The following is an 18,863-nucleotide window of genomic DNA, read 5'->3' on the forward strand; positions in this document are numbered from 1 at the left end:
ATAAGACAGTCATGTTTGGTAAGGTATTATACCCTCAGGTTTTACTTTAGAAACTAATTTATGTCTCTGAAAAACCTTCGATACTGATTGCAAACAGTTTTAAGGCATACATTTTATCAAATGGCCATGGTAAAGGCATGATGCTGCCCTTCAGGTTGATCATAATCAGGAATTCATTGATCACATGGAGGCAAACTCTGGCCTCCATTTTGTCCTGATAATGGATTCTTGTTGGCCATCATCCCAATCCTGTAGGACACGCTTTGTTGTAAATCACTTAGCCTTTGAACTCATAGATTTCAAGCCTGGTTTCAAACCTACAAATCACTAAGCATGTCTTGCCTGTTAAGGAGTTGCCAACTTAATGTGGTGGAGGGGTTTGTCTGTCCTTGTGCAACTGGGAGCCGTCTTGTCCAGGGCACAAGCCCCTGGTGGGGTCTTCCACAGCAAATTGGTCCCAGGGGAGGGTCCTAACTAAGAGCGAGAGTATTGCATCTTTGCAACTCCAATTCAAAGAAAGTCAGATGTTACTGTTGTTTGTGCATTAGCACAAATTAGCAGCTTTTCTTTGAGTCTCTGGTCGTCTTGAAAAGGAATCCATCTCAGGAATCAATCTTCAACGCCCACTTGGGCAATCATGGAGAAACTTGGAGTGGGCAATTGGGAGGAATGGTCTGCCCGATCTGAACCTGAGTTGTGCTTTGGTATTGGATTTCTGTGCCAGCCATGGATTGGCCACAACGAACACTATTTAGGCTGGTTCATAAGGGCTAGGGCTAGTGTTAGGGGTACTACAATACCCTACCTGGAGGGTAGGAAAGTTTATTGTAGGATGCTGAAAAGGAGGCCCTAGTCACGCATCAAATCTCTGAAACATGAGGAACTCAACCCTTTACCTGTCTAGACAAAGATGGATGAATGGATAGATTGATGGATGGATATCTTCTCAGCAATTCAAATATGTTTTATTATTGGCTGATTTCCTCCAGGTGAAACTAAACAACTGAGCCAATCCAAACATTTGTCATCAGATATTGACAGGTCTTGAAAAAAGAAAAAATATGATGCTAACAACGGCTACCTCTTCAAAAATCCTCCAGCCAATACAACCACAAAGGTCGCCTGTTCCTACTCCTTAACTGACCCACAGGAGAATCCGGGAAAAATGATATTATGTCATTGATATTTTAACACTAATCAGCAGTTCTGTGCTCTACATTCCTGACATGATCGCTCCTCTGGTGTTTCTGATCCATACATTTTTTTGTGAAGGCCAGTCCTTTTTAGTCAGGTTTGATGTTGGCCTTTTATCAGAAGTCTTTGGATCATTACTCATATCTGTGAGATCTTTTTAAACATCTTTCCATTAGCTCATGAGATTTGTGTTTTTGAGTCCCATATTTTTCAGAGGGACCAAAAAACCAAGGACTATTGGACTTAAAGAGGGGAATGCAGCCCCAACTAGTGACAGGTGGCTACGGTGCACAACATTTGACAGGCTTTGGTGCGCTGCAACTTCACCCCTGAATGGCACCGAGTCCACCCAACTTTATATGTGAAAGTAACCACGGCACCATGCCGTAAAATATGTATTTGCCATGACGCAGTCACCAAGACTGTTAGCTATATCTGCTGTAGTTTGTCATGACTGTGTCTATCATGGATATCTAGATGTTTATTTTTACAAATGGACTAAAAATACCCTTTTCCCTGTATGGACAAAGTGAGACAGAGATGCTTTACTCTTGGAGGGAAAAAGTCCAGTATTTATTTGATCTGCTGCAGGGTCTGAATGAACATATTCACACATATACACACACACAACTACACTAATGATTTTCAGTAATAAGACGGTGGGCTCTCCACAACCACAATATGACCAAAAGTCTTTGAAATGAGACACTAACAAGCTAACTCCTCTTCCTCTTGGGCTTTCCCATAGCACGCTGAAGTCAAAGTTGATTTATCTGTGAATGCTTTTGTGTACGTGTGGGTGTGTTTGGGGGGAAGGGGGTTAAAACCACTCCAGTCCAGGGTATATAAGTGCATATGACAGAAAAACCAACATCTGAACCAGAGAAGCTCTGCACACAGGCGCTAACAGAAGTAACCAGCCAGAGTTGAAATCCAAGTTTGAATCCAAAGAAAAGACAGGAGTAAATACAGGATAAGATAGTAAACAGAAACTAACAAAGTTTCTGACTGCACAAAGTTATTTATGTAGTTTTGGTTAGTTGTTTGCTTTGCTTCATTTCTCTGCTTATGTGACGCTTGACTTTCAATCTTTGAAGACTTGAGAGGCTGCCTGCTGGGAGAGACTTTCACCTGATCTACCGACCACTTTGTTCACCTTAGAAGCAGGTAAGACATTAGATGAATCCCATCACCAACATTTGTATTGAGCAAATGTTACTTTTCTTTTTCTGTTTATTAAGTGCTTTAAGATTGACGGTCTATATATGCTAAACTTTTGCAAATGTAGAAAGTAGTTTGGAAAATTGGTTTCAGAGCAACATAAGTTTGGTTCTAGCTAAGGCTTTCTAAATGCAATGCTTTTAATTGCTGGTTATATGGTGTTGTAATTCTCTAAACCTTTGATTACTCCCTTGGCAATTCCTGAACAAACTACTCTTTAATTAAATCTCAAAAATACACATATAGTAGTTTTATTGTTTATTTTACTTCCCAGTATGTATTGACAATAAGGGCATTGTTGTTTTCTTGCCTTCTGCTTTCTCTTCTCTTTCTATGTCCATTTTTATGCACTTAAACACCAAGACCTAGTCCTTGTATTCGTTATCCTACTTGGCAACAAACCTGATTGTGATTCTGACATTTTGCGTTTTCAGGACCTCGGAGAGAGCTCCGAGATCATAGCAGAGAAAACAAATCTTAGTCTATTTTATCTTAAAATAATGAAGCACATTAAAAAAACTCCATGGCAGCTTCTTCCTTTAAAGAAAGAAGCGTAATATTGTGGATAAAAAAACAACTTAAAGACAGAGAAAACCTGTTCTTATAATTACAATTGTTCTGTGATTACATGTTGGTGTACCAAATGGGAAATGTAACAACACAGCAGCCTTGAGATGTGTTTTTTAAAAATGTTTAAAAATGTTTAAAATGTTCATGATGATTCCAAATTGTGTCTGTTTCGATTGTTTTTCTATTTTACTTTTAATAAGTATCATGGATTGTAGATGCACAGCTCATCTGAGATCAATGAATGTGTTACCTTTAAGTAAGTCTCTTTTTTCCATTTTTTAAGGATGGCTGAGCTGCCTTCTTTTCCACGGATGTCCACACTGTTGCTTTGCATTCTGGGTATGACCATGATGACAGCTGGCTTCCCTCACGCTCGGCTGCATTTCAGGTGACTTTCAATAAATCTCTGAAATGCAACTACTAAGGTTAATGGAACACGAGTTGGAAGTCAATAATAACTTTGTTTATATGATATTATGAAAATATGTTTCCAATTGATCTCTATGTGACCTGATTCCAGAAGTTCAGATGATTCAGAGGAGCCTGAACGAGACGACTGGGACGTCCTCTTCCCCTCCATCTCTCTCCACGATTGGAGCATTCAGATGATGTCCAGCCTCGGAGCGGCAGCCAATAGCAAAGAAAGACTGATGAGGGAGGCGTGGCTTTTTGGCCCAGAAGAAGCAGAGGCCCGGTAATGATTAAGTAGAAGTTTCAAAGCTGGGACACCATTTTGTTCTTGCTGCAATTTTAGAAATGCAGCTCTATATGTGGTTCAAATATTTGGTTGGGATAAAATATAAGATTGTGTTTAGATTTTATTGTTTAAACCATATATCAGGATGGTGGGAAACTCCAAAATGTCTGACTCTAAATCTATGTTTTTGGCCCTGTCAAAACTGATGGTTGAAAAATAAAATCTTATGTCATTATGGTAACAAAGCTAGTACTAACTATACAAGCTATCAAAACAACATCAAAGTGTATACCTCAGGTGGTTGGTCTAAACATTAAACTCAGATTTTACTCATCAAAGTCAGATTACAGTTCGGCATTTAGACCTTTATGACCCACTTCTTATCAAGCTCAGCTAATTAGCTACTGTTAGCTTAAAATTCCCAAGTGTCTGACAGAACTGTGTGTAGGTATGAATTGTGGGTAATGTAATTGATATGTTGTTAACAAGAAGAACTTGTGGAATAGTGCAGAAAAAAAGTATAAAATAAGTCAAAAACATAGATTTTTGCGTTTCGGTTGGTTGAGAGTTAGTTAGCATTCTCAAATATTGGAAAACGTTGCTGGGCAGCGGGACGTCTGGGGGAACTTCATTAGCCTGCTGCCACTGAGACCCGGCCCGGGATAAGTGGAAGATAATGGATGGATCGATGCCATAGGTTAGCACAAAGACAAGACTAAGGGATAAAAGAAAATGTTAGCTTAGCTTAGTCAAACAGTAAAGAAGATGGCATACATTATTATTTAATCTATTTAGAAACATGTGATCTAGTTTTTAATCTATGCTAGGATAACTAGCTGCTGGATACTTACATATCTAAGGATTGATCTGAAACTTTCACTCTTGGAAAATAAGAAAATTAGCATATTTACCAAAATGTCAAACTATCTTTAAATAAGTCAGTCGTGGGAGGGCTGGTAGCCCAGTGGTTAGCATGTGCGCCCCATGTACGGGGCTATAGCCCTCCAAGTGGGCGACCTGGGTTAGAATCCGACCTGTGGCTCCTCTCCGGCATGTAATTCCTCACTCTCTCTTTCTACTGATCTTTCTGTAAAAAAGACATAAAAAGCCCAAATATAAACCTTTCAATAAAAAGAAAACAGTCGGTCACAAGGGTGCTATTTGGAGCTATAAAGTCAAACAGCGCATCCTGATGTAAAAGCTCCTTTTTAAAGTAAAACTTCCAAGTTTCATGATTTTCTTTCAACTCATATTGAGTAAAATCTATTAAAAATGTATACATTAGTAGATTATCTGTTTTTTTGTGTTAGAAAGCGATTGTAGCAGAAAAAGTCTTAAACAGGAGTGATGTATTAAACAGTTAAAAGGTAATAAAATAGTAAAATGAATGTTTGTGCAGCTTATATTTTAATATATTTTGTCTTATTTTTGCTTAACGATGTTTTTAATGTTCTGTTTATAACTGTAAATCTTTGTGTTGCTGAATGTATAAATGGTGTTCTATAAATAAACGTGTGTCGCCATCTCTGGTACCCGGGTTGATTTGTTTGTTTCTGACCTTGAAGTCTCGCTCTGTGTGTCTTTACAGCGACGAGAGGGCGTGGCCTGCTGAGTGGTCGTCTCCCAGCGGCGGTGTGGTGAAGAGGAACATGGTGGTGGCCGACGATGCTGCGTTCAGGGAGAAGAGTAAACTCCTCACCTCCATGGAGAGACAGAAGTGGCTCAACTCGTACATGCAGAAACTGCTGGTGGTCAACTCTTCGTGATAAACAGGAAATACCCCCGAGTCTTTAGTGAAGATAGGCGAGGTCACCAATAGAAAGAAAATGTTGTGATATACTGTATGGTGGACATTAACACCTGCTTTATTTTTAGTGTATATGCAGAGCCTCTGAAATTAATTTCTAATCCCATTTCTCGATTTTATCTCAATTCTACATTTTTTTAAATCATTGATATCCAAAGTATTTAATCTAATTTATTGGTGATGAAAAAATCTGAAGTGAGTTTGTTGGTCCTGCTGAAAATATTTTATTGATGGACAAATAAATAAAAGTGCACGGTATGTTTTTGATCGGTATATCTTGTGTTTACTTTACGTATGAGTATTGATGTGAAGACTTCAGGGATGCGATCTTCAGACAGACTCGCTGAGAGGATCACGTCTTCATCTCAAGACTTTATCCTTCATTTGAATCTTACGCTTTACTTCAGTATTTTCTTTATAAATCTCTGACTACAATGTCGTTGTCACAAACACTCACACCCCCAGGACAGAACTTATGAGAAGTTAAATTTATTTCTATTTCATTAATGACAGTATTTTTCTTTTTTTAATTGGCTGAAAATTCACAGCTATATATTTTATTTTTTTAAAAGATACTGTTTGGGCCATTTTGCATTTATGAGATAGGTCAGCTGAAGAGAAACAGGAAATGTTGGGAGTAGAGAGAGGGGGATGACATGCAGCAAAGGGTCTGAGGTCAGATTTCAACCCACGGCCGCTGCACTGAGGACTATAGCCTCTGTATATGGTGCACGTGTCATAACCGCTAGGCTATTAGCGCCCCCATCACAGCTATATTTTAAAAATGAAGTCATGAATTAATATGTTTTTAATTATATTGTTTTTACTAAATTTATTCAGCATCTCCTGTCAACTCTGTTTGATTGAAAATTAAATATTAGAGTGCTGGTGGTGAAGTGGTAAGTGTGAGCGCCCTATGTACGGAGGCTGTGGTCCAAGCGGGCAGCCCAGGTTCGAATCCGACCTGTGACTCCTTCCCTGCATGTCATTCACCACTCTCTCTCTCTCGCTCTCTCCATTTTCAAATATTTCCACTTTCCTGTCTCAAAATAAAGGCATGAAAAGCCCCAAAAAAATAAATTAAATATAACATAAAAACTAACTTTCAGCCGAAAGCTTGTTGAACGCTAATGACGGTAAAAACATGAGAAAGTGAATATCTGGCAACTCAATTATGAAAATCCAAATAGTGTTTATTTATGAATAAATAAATCCGCCTCCTGAATATCAGAACACTCCCGTCACATGAACATTATTTTGTCTGTAGTTTCACGGGGGTATCAACACGAGCTCGTCCTGCCTGCTGACCGTCTCCTGCAGCTGCATCCTGTTGGTCAGTCTCTGTGTGTCCCTCCTCTCCAGCAGCAGAGCCTCCGTCTGACGGAGCAGCCTAGCGGCCTGAGACGCTGGGAGCTCGTCTGGAGCTTCTGCACCAACGCAGGCTCCCTCTGCTGGTCGGCTGCCGTGTTTACCTGGACCTGCAGTCTGAAATTTGGCTCGGTACACCTGAGGAAGCGTCAGCAGGGAGGGGGAGGAGGCGAGAAGACCAGAGAGGGAGGAGGAGTCAGATCCAGACGGCGATCTCTCTTCTCCTTCTTCTCTTCCATCCTCTGTATCACCTCTGCGTCTCCTCTGTTCATTCTGTGACATCAGATGAAAGGATTATAAAATAACATACTGCAGAGCAGGAACACACAACTGTCATTCAAACTTTAAAAATAAACACGTACAAAGGAAAAACGAAATGAAACATAGCTTGCATTTTCATATTCGTCACACCCAAACATCACTGAAACATCACTTTTGTTGCATTTTACAAATGTTTCAACAACTTCAACTAAACTTTCAAAATCCTTCATTGGTGGAGAATACGCTCAAACTTTATTTAACATAAACACTTTTCATATTTGAATTAATCCAAAAGACATTCTTATTTTGTTTTTCTATTTTTATAAAATATTCTTCAAACTACTATTCGAGCTGTTAAAATCTGTTTAAATGTTAATATTTTTTTAATTACATAAAATTAATTGTTTAATTTTCTGGTTTGATTTGCTCCGGACTGAAAATGACTCGGTACTTGAGATGCACAGATATATTGGCTGAATTCACCATCTTTCAATACTTGCCCTGTCCACAGATATCGGCTTATTGACAAATAATTTGGCACTCAAACTCGTTAGCCGATACATTTCTGTAGCATCGCATCAATTTAAGGATAGTAAGCCTGCAAGTCCCACGTTTTGGCCGAGAGTAAAATGTTGCTTTCACTAAACAACATATATATATTGTATATAAATATTTTGATTGGAAATAGCACCAGAGCTGATTCTTATCCCTATTCTTCTTAATGACTCATGATTTACATGTTGTTGTTTCTAATGTAAGATATGATAAGATAAGATAAGGTATACTTTATTGTCCCCAAAGGGAAATTTGTTTTGGACTCTGTCCTGCAGTTGCAAGAGAATTAAAAAGTTCACAAACAGAGCTCATACAAAACATGTAACTATTCCACATATACATAAAAACCCCTTCCTACAGCAGTGACTACATTCGTTCAAAACAGCAAAAAAAGGAGCACACACAAAAGTAATTTTCAACATCAAATCAGTATTGGCCCTGATTATTCAATTTGTGCATCCTGACTCAGTACACACTTTATATCATGGTTGCTTTTTCATCCAACTGATTATAACAAATGGTCAAGGACCCCTGTTGGCATGAACCTTTTATGTATATGTTTATGTGTGTGTGTCTGTGTGAGTGTGTTGAACACCTGTCCTGTGGGGAGTCCAAGGAGCATGTCGTCCATTTTCATGAGCCCTCGGTTACCGTTGTGAAACACTCTTGACCTTCCTTTGGCTGTGTGTTTGGGCTTCTCGACTACAACCGGATCTGTCAGATGGCAGTCCACCACACTGTCCTACGCACACAAGCACACATTTTGCGTCACAGTAAGGAGCGCCGGATAGCCTAGCGGTTATGTTGCGCACCCCATGTACAAATCGCAGGGATCAAACCCAACCGCGGCCCCAAAAAACACTTTTAACAGTAACGTTTAAAACAAAACAAAAACGTCCAAAAGCGTCCAAATCCAATCACACGTAAATGTGCCCATTCAAACTTTTCTGTGTGTGTGTGTGTAGCTTACCATCCAGGTCCAGAAGACCTTTTCCACCTGTTTCCAGTTCAGGTATGATTCGAGGAGGTCACAGAGCAGCCGCATACACACACAGTCCTAAAACACACACACACACACACTTAAAATGATCGATTTTGAGAAAACTCCAGAAAAATATTGGAAAGCTGCTATGTAGTGTTACACACAACCAACAGAGTAAATAACCAAAAACTGAGTTTAAATCAATATATATGAATGAACTTTAAAGAAGATACAGGCAAAAAGAAACTAAGGCAACAGAAGGAAAAACAAGATAATGTTGAGATACTGCCTCTCAAGTATTTGTCCAGACTGCAGAGGGTGAAGCTAAACTATGTGAGGCCTGGATTTGATCTTTGTTTGAGGAAATGATGATTCTACCTGGTAATGATTTTATCTCACAGTTTTAGTTATCCAAGTTTTTTAACTTCTGTTCTTTCATTGGGATACTTTTTCCCAAAAAGAGGAATGGAGAGGGGACATTGACGTAGACTCATAATATTTGATTTCTCAAAATCTTTTATCCTCTCTGTTACTCAAAAGGTCCAAAATAATCCTTTGACCTGCTTGATTCTAATCTTTCAGCCAATTTATAACTACAGGCATTTTTTTATGTTTCAGCACTTGGTTGCACATTCTGGCGTTGATTGTTTTACCCTCCATGAGGTTTAGTTTTCAGATGAGGTCTGTATCTGAAAGCAGAGCACTTTACTAATAATCCTTTATTAAACAGCAGATATACTTACCTCCTTTAGCACTGCTGAGATTTGATCAGAGGATGATGGAGAGGAGGAGAGGCTGGAAAGAAAAACCTGCGAAAAATACAGGTTTCTCAGTTACGCTTGAATAAACTCAATCCTTTGATTATTACAGCTACTTATAGTGAGTATCTTATATAAAATGCTGTGATCAAAGCTTGTTCTACTGTACTTTTGATTCTGTTCATTTCTGTTCTTCTGTCACTTTGCTCAAACTTTACTTTGACCAAAGTTTTTCCACTGCACAAATAAAAAGAAACAGAATGGTAGTCAGGGAAAAGATCAAAAGGGAGTTTATCTCACAGCATGAAGCAAGCGTGTTCGCTCTTCTTGCATGGACAGCAGAATCCGGCCCTGATGTCTCAGCGAGCCAATGAGCCACTGAAGCTTTCTGAGAGATGCTGAGTCTATCTGGAGGTCTTTGGAAAACTCAGTGCACACCTTAGAAACACATGGAGAGAGATTAGACGGATAAATTAATACAAATACATACTTCCTTTACCATCATGGCAGGACACCGGTTGTACTTACATGTGTAGATGTGCATAGTGTTTTATCTAGTTTCTGTACCCTCTGGGTCACTAGTTTCTCCAGAGTTCCTGCAGCGAGCAGCCAACCCAGAGCCAGGAGGAGCTCTCTGCTGGAGCATCGCCCTCCCTCACCTCCGCCTCCTTCCTCCCTCTCAAACATCCAGTCAGCATGGTAACCAGTCTGCCAGAGACCAGCAGCCACCAGCTTCTTTTGCTCTGTGATTGTTAACAGAGGAAGAAGAAAAAAACATACATACAGTCACTCAGAAAGTACGCTCAACTATCTTAATCCCCCTGTCCGCTTATTGTGAAAGGAGCGACAGAGCCTCTTTTGTCATATGTGAGGCTATAAAGGTACAACAGTAAAAGTGAATCTAAGTTACAGGATTAATTTAGATACGATCAAAATCACATTACAACCAAGAGCAACTTCCAGATCACATATGCTGAAAAGTTTTGATAAAACAACAGTCAAAAAGATTGCAACTTTTAATTCAATTTTCATAACCACAAAGTACTACTGTGATGTATTTTACACCCTGGACATAACCCACAACATGACTCACCTCCTCCCAGCTGTGTACAAGATTCACAGGAAACAGTTCCAGCTGTCTGAAGGAAGTGAGCGAGAAGTTGCCAAAACTGATCCTCCTGGTGAATCACAGCAAGCAAGAATATATCTGTAGTACATGACATCACAGTACAGAACAAGAACAGGTGCTTCTTATTGCGCTAATCTAGTTCCGATGAATGTACTTCATTAAATGTCGACATTCAGGGCGCAGATGGCCTATCAGTAAGGCTGCACTCCATTTACAGAGGCTATAGTCCTACAAGCGGGCAGCTCCGGTTCAAGTCCAGTCTGTGGCTCTTTTCCCACATGTCATTCCCCACTCTCTCTCTGACTTCCTACTCTATCCACTGTCCCATCCAATAAAGGCAAAAAAAGTATTTAAAAAAAAGAATACTATACAATCATAATTTGTTATAAAGCCTTGTTATGACAAGAAACCATCATGAAATAAAGTTATATGTTTTTTATAAAGGTTATTGTACAAGTCACAAATAGAAAATGAGGTAATCGTATCTTTTAGTTTTATATTCAAGTTATAAGTAGGTTAAGCTGTCACATAAATGAAGCTTTCCCTAGTTGTGTAAAAAGGCTTTTATTTTCTTTGGAAAGCAGAATAAAGAAATATGGTAAATGCAATGACTCTGATTCCAAAAAAAAAGTTTGGCCAAAGTTTTTTATTTAAATTTCAAAACTCTACTTGCATACAGTGTGTCAGTATGTCACGGTTATTTATTATTTATTAATGTATGACCTGTTAACAAGTTGACATTTTAGGTAAAGTGCTTATTTAACTCCTTCAAGTATAATGTGCAGTTCAGCTTCTGCTCCAGACAGTGAAATAAACAAGATGATGAACGTACCACCTCGGGTCCACCACCAAATTTCGCCCGCCTGAAGGTCTCCGGTGCGGGGACAGAGTCCAGGCCGGTGTCCGCTAACAGCCTACAGAGAGCTCCAATCACCTGCTTCACCTCCACACTAACAGCGGCTTTACTCCGCTGCATTACAACAAAAGCACACTAAACTTATACGAACAAGCTAAACATTCACTAAGCTATCATACTAAGTTCTAAAGGATACTCTAAAATGTTTTAGAAGACATATTCAATGACATTTTCTCCGCTCGGATGTGCTTGAGTTGTTGATATTTCGCGGCGAAGACAACAACTTCCGGGTACGAGGCCGTTGCCAAGGAAGCGGATAGAAGATTGATGGCCAAATTGGCCAATTACAAGTCTGATTCTGACAGAAGTGGGTTGGACTTAATATGCGTAGTGAGGTTTCTGAAAAGTATTGAGAGAGTAGATTTATAATCCTATGGCTTCCATATACAACTAACAAACTAAGTAGCCAAATGTAACTTCTTCAAATGTACCTCAGCTGATACTGCAAAAACAAAGTTGACAACTATATCTTGGATTAAATCACAAAAGACATGAAAAGTCCTGTTTTTATCACTCAGTCCAATTCATTTTTTTCCTGTATATTAACAAGATCACAGTTATATTTCAAGGTAAAAAGTTCAACTGATAAACTTTTATTCATTTCAGATATCAAAATCATTTAAGAAACAAACATAAATATATCACATTTTTATGAACACATGTGCCTAAAATATTTAAAGGCATGAAAATAATTTTACAAAGACAATGTTAATTAATAAACATGCTACTCGCATAAACCTTGGTGTAACATTTTTACACACAGGAAAATGCAGTAAATTACATCGATCAGAAACTGTCATAAAGTACAGTTGTCTTCTTTCTGCCCTCCAAAAAATGAACACTGGACATTCAAACATTTCACAATTTATATGAGATCAGAATATAATCATGTCTAGACAGTAATTAAGACCTTAGTATCATATCAAAAGGAAAATCTAAAAAAACCACACACAGAGCTTTAGACATTTTGTGGCCATTACATATTTTACTTTTATCTGTGTTTGCTCCACAGATGGTCCCTTTATGCCCTATGAGAAGGTGAGTAGAGAAAGCTTGACCTCTTATTTGTAATGCTATCACTGCTTCCTACCCTGAGAAGTCAAATGTTTAAACCCTAATTCAGCAAATTCCTGAACTTTTTAACAATGAGGCAAACAGCTTGTACAAATTAGACTGACACGTTTCGGCTTGTGGCCTTCATCAGGGTCATCATTTCACTCATCATGCAACTTGATAGTCGGTGAAGTTGTGTCAGAAAATCCCACTCTGCTACCAGTGTAGCTAAAGTCATGTAGCATTTTCCGACGTATCTTTTAGCATTACCTTCTCCATCTCTCTATTAGGATGTTGTTAAGGGAGCACAGTGTTTTGTCTTTATAGCTTAATGGTAGCTAGGAGTATTTCCTGAACATTTGCTCCAATCAGATGTCTCTGCTCACTCTTGTGTGCTACATCATGCTTTAGCTTTTGCTCAAATAACACAGAGGCGTATAAATCAACAACACAGTAAAAACACAATGTAAATCTAGATTTTGCACGTCTTACCTTCCGATGGTTCAGTACCATACAAGCTCACAGGGGATTGGTGATAAAATCCTAATGCTGTTAAAAGCATTAAATAATGTACTTATAATGAAGTCACACTCAAAAAGGTCTCCTTAAATCCTCTTTCTGGTCCCAAAACCCAAAAGGCCCTGAAGTACCATCAATTTGTTTGACTCTTCACCACAAACCCTTTCTTTGTAATTTTTTGTGCTTGTCAAAGTCGTCAGAATCATTTTATAAAAAGAAAAGCTTCACAACAAACTGTAAAATACTTTAAAAAAAGGGAAGAGTCTTGTGGATTGGGGTTGTAGTTTTACTGATCACTCTTCAACTTTCTCCTTCTTCTTCCTCTTCTTCTTTGATGACCGGGGTTCCTTGATACAACAAAAAATAAGATACTTTCAATCACATCTTCAAAGTAAAAAATTATTGCTTTTTTGTGCAGACATGGTACCTTTCTATGTATTTTTATATTATAGTAACTCTGTTGTTTGCCTGTTTATTTCCCTTTTCTCTATCTTACCATACATCTGGTTTTATCAGGGTGTATGTCATACGTTTTTAATTCATGTTTTAGCAGATTTAAGTTTACTGTTTTTTTGTTCCTATAACAAACTTTGAAGAGTACTTTAAAATAGTTGTTTATTGTTATACTATAATTGACCATGTAAAATTAAGCTCAGTGTTTTTCCTTTAGTTTCTCAGCCCCTTGAGGTATTTCCATAAATATTTACCAGTTGTTGTTTTTTTCTGAATTATTTTGTTGTTGTTGTTTAATTTTTTCAGGATGATTCCTGAATCGGGATTGTCTTTCCAAAATTGATTGTAAAACACTCTTACCATCTAGTTTCCTCAGTTTTGGGAGTCTTTTAGAGGCTTCATCCATCCAGGTTCCTTCAGCTGAGTATTTCTCCTCCAGAGGATTTCCAACAAACACCAGGTCTACGAGGCACGGCAAGTCAGCTAGCCTCACGAACTCTCCTTAAAAAACAAAGGTGAGGATACCAACAGCAAAAAAAAGATCTGCACATTAAGTTACAAAATCTGCAATACATGAAATACTTTTAAACTAAGAGTTCATATACAGTATATAGCAAGCTTAACATCTCTCCTGCATTTCAGTGTCACATTAAAGCAGCAACTTTATACACTAAATACAGTTCTTTAAAATGACCAGATTATTGCAACTTACCCCAGTCTTTGACCAGGTTGTTGGAAATGTAGAGGACTTTGAGTTTTTTCATGCTGTGGATTCCCTTCAGCTTCTCGATCACGTTATAGGAGATCCACAACTCTTCTAATGTTTCCCCTACAGCCTCCTGCACGAACACAACGAGATACAAAGACAATATAATATAATTTCAATGTGTGTAATTACTATTCAATTATTGAAACACAAGGACTATAAAACTACAGACAGTTCATTCTGTTTACAACTTACCAGCCCAGTAAGAGCCTTGATATTGTTCCTTCCTAAAGACAAGATCTTCAAGTTCTCTGGAAGCACAAAACACATCACATAACAGCAGTCATATGAATGTGATAGGTGTGTATGTGTGTGGTAAAGTTATACTGTATGTATGTATGCAGACAGTACTCACTCAGGCCGTTGAGATTGGTTATTTTCTCGATGCAGTTTGTGGACAGAGACAGCTTTCTGTGGAGGATAGAGTTCATTAACATGAATTTAAAGGATGATTTCATAGACTGGTTTCATCATTATCAGTATTAAAGTTACAGGCTCTGTTCATGTTGTGAGAAATAAGATCACAGTTTGACATAACTCAACCACTTACAGTAATAGTGTATCACTAGTTTGAGTTTACAAGAAGTGACAGAAATTAAATCATCAGATTTAAGTTATAATACGATTTGACTTTTAATTGGTTTATAACATTTTTTTTTTATTTTGAACTGGTCCCTTTCCCAAAGGCTATTATTTTAGAGTAAAATGTATCCTCCTTATCTCTCATGAAGAAAGGAAGAATAACAGAGAGACCACGTATTGGGTCCTAGATTAAAAAATATATATGGCTCAGTGTAAGTACCGAAAAATATTACATGCACGCTCAGAGGCAAATTTAATTAGTACGAAAAGATGTGGACATCTTTAATATTTTCTAGAGCGAGGAGACTTGGGGAATAAATGATTAAAATAAAGAGACTTGATGATCATTTCCTGTACATCCTACGTTAATAAAGTAGATTACATTTCTATTGCCTATTATTTAATACTTCTTAAATTCAATGTATCAATAAGAATTTCAAATAAAACTTATGTGAAACAAAGTGAAAGTTGTTAACATCTTTACAGCTTTAGGTTAGGGGTTTTTAACTATTTAGAGTGAAATTGTTTGGTTTTTCAGCGAGACGAACATGAACAGCACATTTAACATGTTAACATATGTTTGTACAGCATATCGACCTTTTGAGATAACAACAGTTACAGTACAGGTACAGGACTCACTCGCAGTTGGTGAGTGTGGAGAGAGAAGCATCCATCTTCTCTATCGGAGGAATCTGACCGTACAGTTTTATGGCTGTAGCCTCGCTCGCTTGTTCCCCTGACTTCTCGCCCTACACATACACACACACACACACACACACACACACACACACACACACACACAAATAAAACATGCATTTAAAACACCAATGCCACAATTATACAACTACAATCTATTATTTTACTATCAATTTTACATACTTATATGACATACATTTTATTTGCAAGTAACCATTGCCTACTTGTGTAAGAATTACTTTCTATAATACGCAGAAAATGTCAGAAATTTTAAAAAAGTGTCTACTTTTTGAGCACAAACCAAATGTAATCAGTTAGCTATCATAGAGAAGTAAAGAATAATTAATTAAAATATCCACATTTAAAAGAGAATTGTAACTTATCTTTATAACAGAATGACTAAAACTAAATAAGAAATAAATGCAGCACAAGTAAATATATGTATAAAGCAGAGTTAAATGGTATTCTTTCTGTATTTTATTTCAGTTACAGATTCTTATTTTATTACAGTATTTGTATTTCACTCACCCATTTGGCCAGAGCCTCTTTCACAGTCGTTGCTTTAGCCTGCAGACAGAACATTCAGTGAGACAGGAAACAGCTTTATGTTGTGATGACAAACAGCAGACAGGTACAGAAAACAACACAAAACACACTTTCTACTCAGCTGTCAATGTACTCTGTCTTTATTATTATTCTCATATTCAGGCTCTACATTCTTGGTAGACATTTTCTTCCCAGTTCTCCATTTAGAAGCAGAAAAATATACAAAATAGGACCGGCTGTTTTCACACAGTACTGAGTTAATGTCAGCGGGCTGTTTAACGCCAGCTTACACATTAAGCGCAAGCTAACAAGCTAATTAAAGTTAGCCCCTATTAGCTTAAAGCAACAACAATATTGCGCATAATGTCATCGACAACTCTCAGAACCGCAGTCACGGCATTCTGAAATAAGTGATAACACTCACGATGTTTTAAATGAGCTTATTTACGCACAAAAAGCTCGGATAAATGAACACCGGCAACAGAAACACTCACCATGTTGATGGTCGATGTCTGCTCTGGTTGCTATGGCACTGAGAGGCAGCCTACAATCTGCGCATGCGCAGTATGACTGACTGGGCATGACCCAGTTTGGAAAACAATTGAAGTGCAGATAAGCAGGCAAATGTAACTCTAGTGCAGCAAATGTCTTTTTTTTAAACTTCCCTATATGTTAAACAGCAGATGCACTGTTTTGATGGTATGAAGGGGGTTTATCATCTATTAGCTCTTTGCAGCATGATCCTTCCTTTTCTCAATAACATCCTTACCCTACTTTAACCTTTTCTTATGTTAAAACATTTTTTTTTATTGCACATACGAAGAAAAAACATTAAAGAACAACAACAATAGGATCAGGAAGTAAACACATCACAAATTCAGAGAGAAATGTGAGAAAAACACATTAAACAAAGAAACAATTAAAGTAATATTTGAGCTAAAACAAAGACAGAAAAACATACTAATACGGTTTTAAAACAAAGAAGGAAAAATACAGATTTCAAAACTTACTATGCCACTCAAAACTCAAAACTATCAGATTATTACGAAAGAGCAGATAACGTTCTTCTTTTTATGGTTGATTTGTGTAGGATAACGCTACACTTGAAATCATCCACCACATTTAAAGAATGGATAGAGGTATTAAGTGTAATGGCAAGCTGAACAGGTTTTTTACTGTAGAGTTACTGGATGATCTTGGCACATGTTTTTGCACCTTACTTACCAGATAGATATAAAAGACAGATGCTATTCTGTATTTGGATTAGGTATGGGTTTGTGCTGCATTGATTTCCAATGTTTTTTTAAAAGAAAATCAGAGAGATAAATATATCAGCAGACTATGAAGAATTACTTTGTCTCAACTGTGTGATCAAATTGATAAATAATGGCAATAATTAAGCATACATCATTGTCATATTAGGATGCTCCTCATTATAAAGGAATCATGGAATCATGATCAAGATTACTCCTCCCCCCTCACACACACACACACACACACACACACACACACACACACAGACAGACAGACAGACAGACACACACACACACACACACACACACACACACACACACACACACACACAAAGCAAAGCGAATTAGTATATAAAAGCACAAAAACAGAGATATAAAGTAGACAGAAACCACCCAATTATTCTGGGAAAAAAAAGTTTTTTAAATATATATGTAAAGAGGGAGTGAAAGAATCCAGGTCGAGTTTGCCCGGCAGCTCATTCCAATGTTGTGGGGTGTGGAAGGAAAAGGCAGCTTAAGCAGTTCCGTCCGGATGTTTGTGACCATGAGGACAATTTCCTCTAGTGATCTAGTGTAATAACTACAGGAATAACATGTCAGTAAACGAAAAAAAAAAAAAGCAGACAAAATGTCCCAATATGCATCCTTGTAATGCCTTTTTCTGCCTTTATTAACTTCAATGTTGATTTATGTTCGTATAAACAAACTGTGGCTGTTAAAACGTTTTTTATGTTTTATCTTTCTTTTTTTGTGGCAGACATTTTTAAAAGTCCGACAACTTCAAATAAAAGTTTTCGGTCTCTGAGCTCACCTTCTGTACTTACAAACCAAAGACAAAGTGCTTCATTTTCACATAAATACAATGTGAAACGATTATGGATGATGTATGTTGGTATATACATACAGTATGCCTTAATACAGCTAATCCCCCTAATCTAGAGCATTGCAATACTGCCCTCTAGTGTCAACACTGAGGTATTGCATCAAAGTCTGTTTTCAGGCCTTGACTTTATTGTAACCTTGAATTTAACAGTGGAGGTTTTAATCGATTTTATTGTTCCTGTAACTCACAGAAATGTATAAATCCTATAATTTATTTTGTAGCTGAAAAATAACTGAGGAAATAATCTACAGATTATTTTACAATTGTTACAAGAAATTCTCAGTGAATTTCCCTAATATATTGAAAATGTTAATAAATATGCACCAGGGCTTTTCTTGTTATACTTTTATGCACCGAGTTATGATATCATATCATAAATATATTCTTTGAATTATGTGGTTTATTTTATAGAAGTTAATTGGTGTTAGTGACCGCTGTCTTCTGCATCTATGACAACAAGTTTAGATCAACATCACACTTTGTGATATTTGTTAAAATACAACATTGAAACAGCAACCCACACTACTCTTGCTCGGCATTGAAATTCATGATAAAAAATAACACGTTTCAGTCCCTCTGAACCGTTGTATGTGTCAAGAGAACAAACTTGACCAAATTCAGAGGGACCGAAACATTGTGATTTTTATTTTTTTT

At 37.5% G+C, this 18,863-nt stretch overlaps 3 protein-coding genes across 4 annotated transcripts; 1 reads left to right on the forward strand and 2 right to left on the reverse strand.

Annotated features, from left to right (window-relative positions):
• Positions 1–2,091: 2,091 nt before the first annotated feature.
• pth2 (parathyroid hormone 2) lies at positions 2,092–5,747 on the forward strand. Its single transcript, XM_061063332.1, has 4 exons — positions 2,092–2,361; positions 3,269–3,373; positions 3,506–3,679; positions 5,271–5,747. Exons 2-4 carry the CDS (start codon positions 3,270–3,272, stop codon positions 5,446–5,448), a joined length of 456 nt encoding a protein of 151 aa, XP_060919315.1. The 5' UTR covers positions 2,092–2,361; position 3,269; the 3' UTR covers positions 5,449–5,747.
• Positions 5,748–6,734: 987 nt separating this feature from the next.
• tedc1 (tubulin epsilon and delta complex 1) lies at positions 6,735–11,694 on the reverse strand. Its single transcript, XM_061063331.1, has 8 exons — positions 11,375–11,694; positions 10,507–10,591; positions 9,942–10,156; positions 9,714–9,851; positions 9,399–9,464; positions 8,644–8,730; positions 8,269–8,415; positions 6,735–7,130 (listed from the first exon to the last, which is right to left on the reverse strand). The coding sequence occupies exons 1-8, from the start codon at positions 11,516–11,518 to the stop codon at positions 6,759–6,761; spliced, it is 1,254 nt and encodes a 417-aa protein (XP_060919314.1). The 5' UTR covers positions 11,519–11,694; the 3' UTR covers positions 6,735–6,758.
• A 337-nt stretch (positions 11,695–12,031) lies between these two features.
• On the reverse strand, positions 12,032–16,629 carry dnal1 (dynein, axonemal, light chain 1). Of its 2 annotated transcripts, none has more exons than XM_061063279.1 (8): positions 16,568–16,629; positions 16,056–16,094; positions 15,471–15,580; positions 14,605–14,660; positions 14,445–14,500; positions 14,196–14,322; positions 13,844–13,984; positions 12,032–13,377 (listed from the first exon to the last, which is right to left on the reverse strand). In XM_061063279.1, the coding sequence occupies exons 1-8, from the start codon at positions 16,568–16,570 to the stop codon at positions 13,331–13,333; spliced, it is 579 nt and encodes a 192-aa protein (XP_060919262.1). In that variant the 5' UTR covers positions 16,571–16,629; the 3' UTR covers positions 12,032–13,330. The 2 variants fall into 2 exon arrangements, with proteins under 2 accessions (XP_060919262.1, XP_060919263.1); XM_061063280.1 differs by lacking the exon at positions 16,568–16,629 and adding an exon at positions 16,498–16,522.
• Between the last annotated feature and the right edge of the window lie 2,234 nt (positions 16,630–18,863).

The sequence above is a fragment of the Labrus mixtus genome, chromosome 18 (genome assembly GCF_963584025.1).
Source record: "Labrus mixtus chromosome 18, fLabMix1.1, whole genome shotgun sequence".
NCBI classification, from domain to species: domain Eukaryota; kingdom Metazoa; phylum Chordata; class Actinopteri; order Labriformes; family Labridae; genus Labrus; species Labrus mixtus.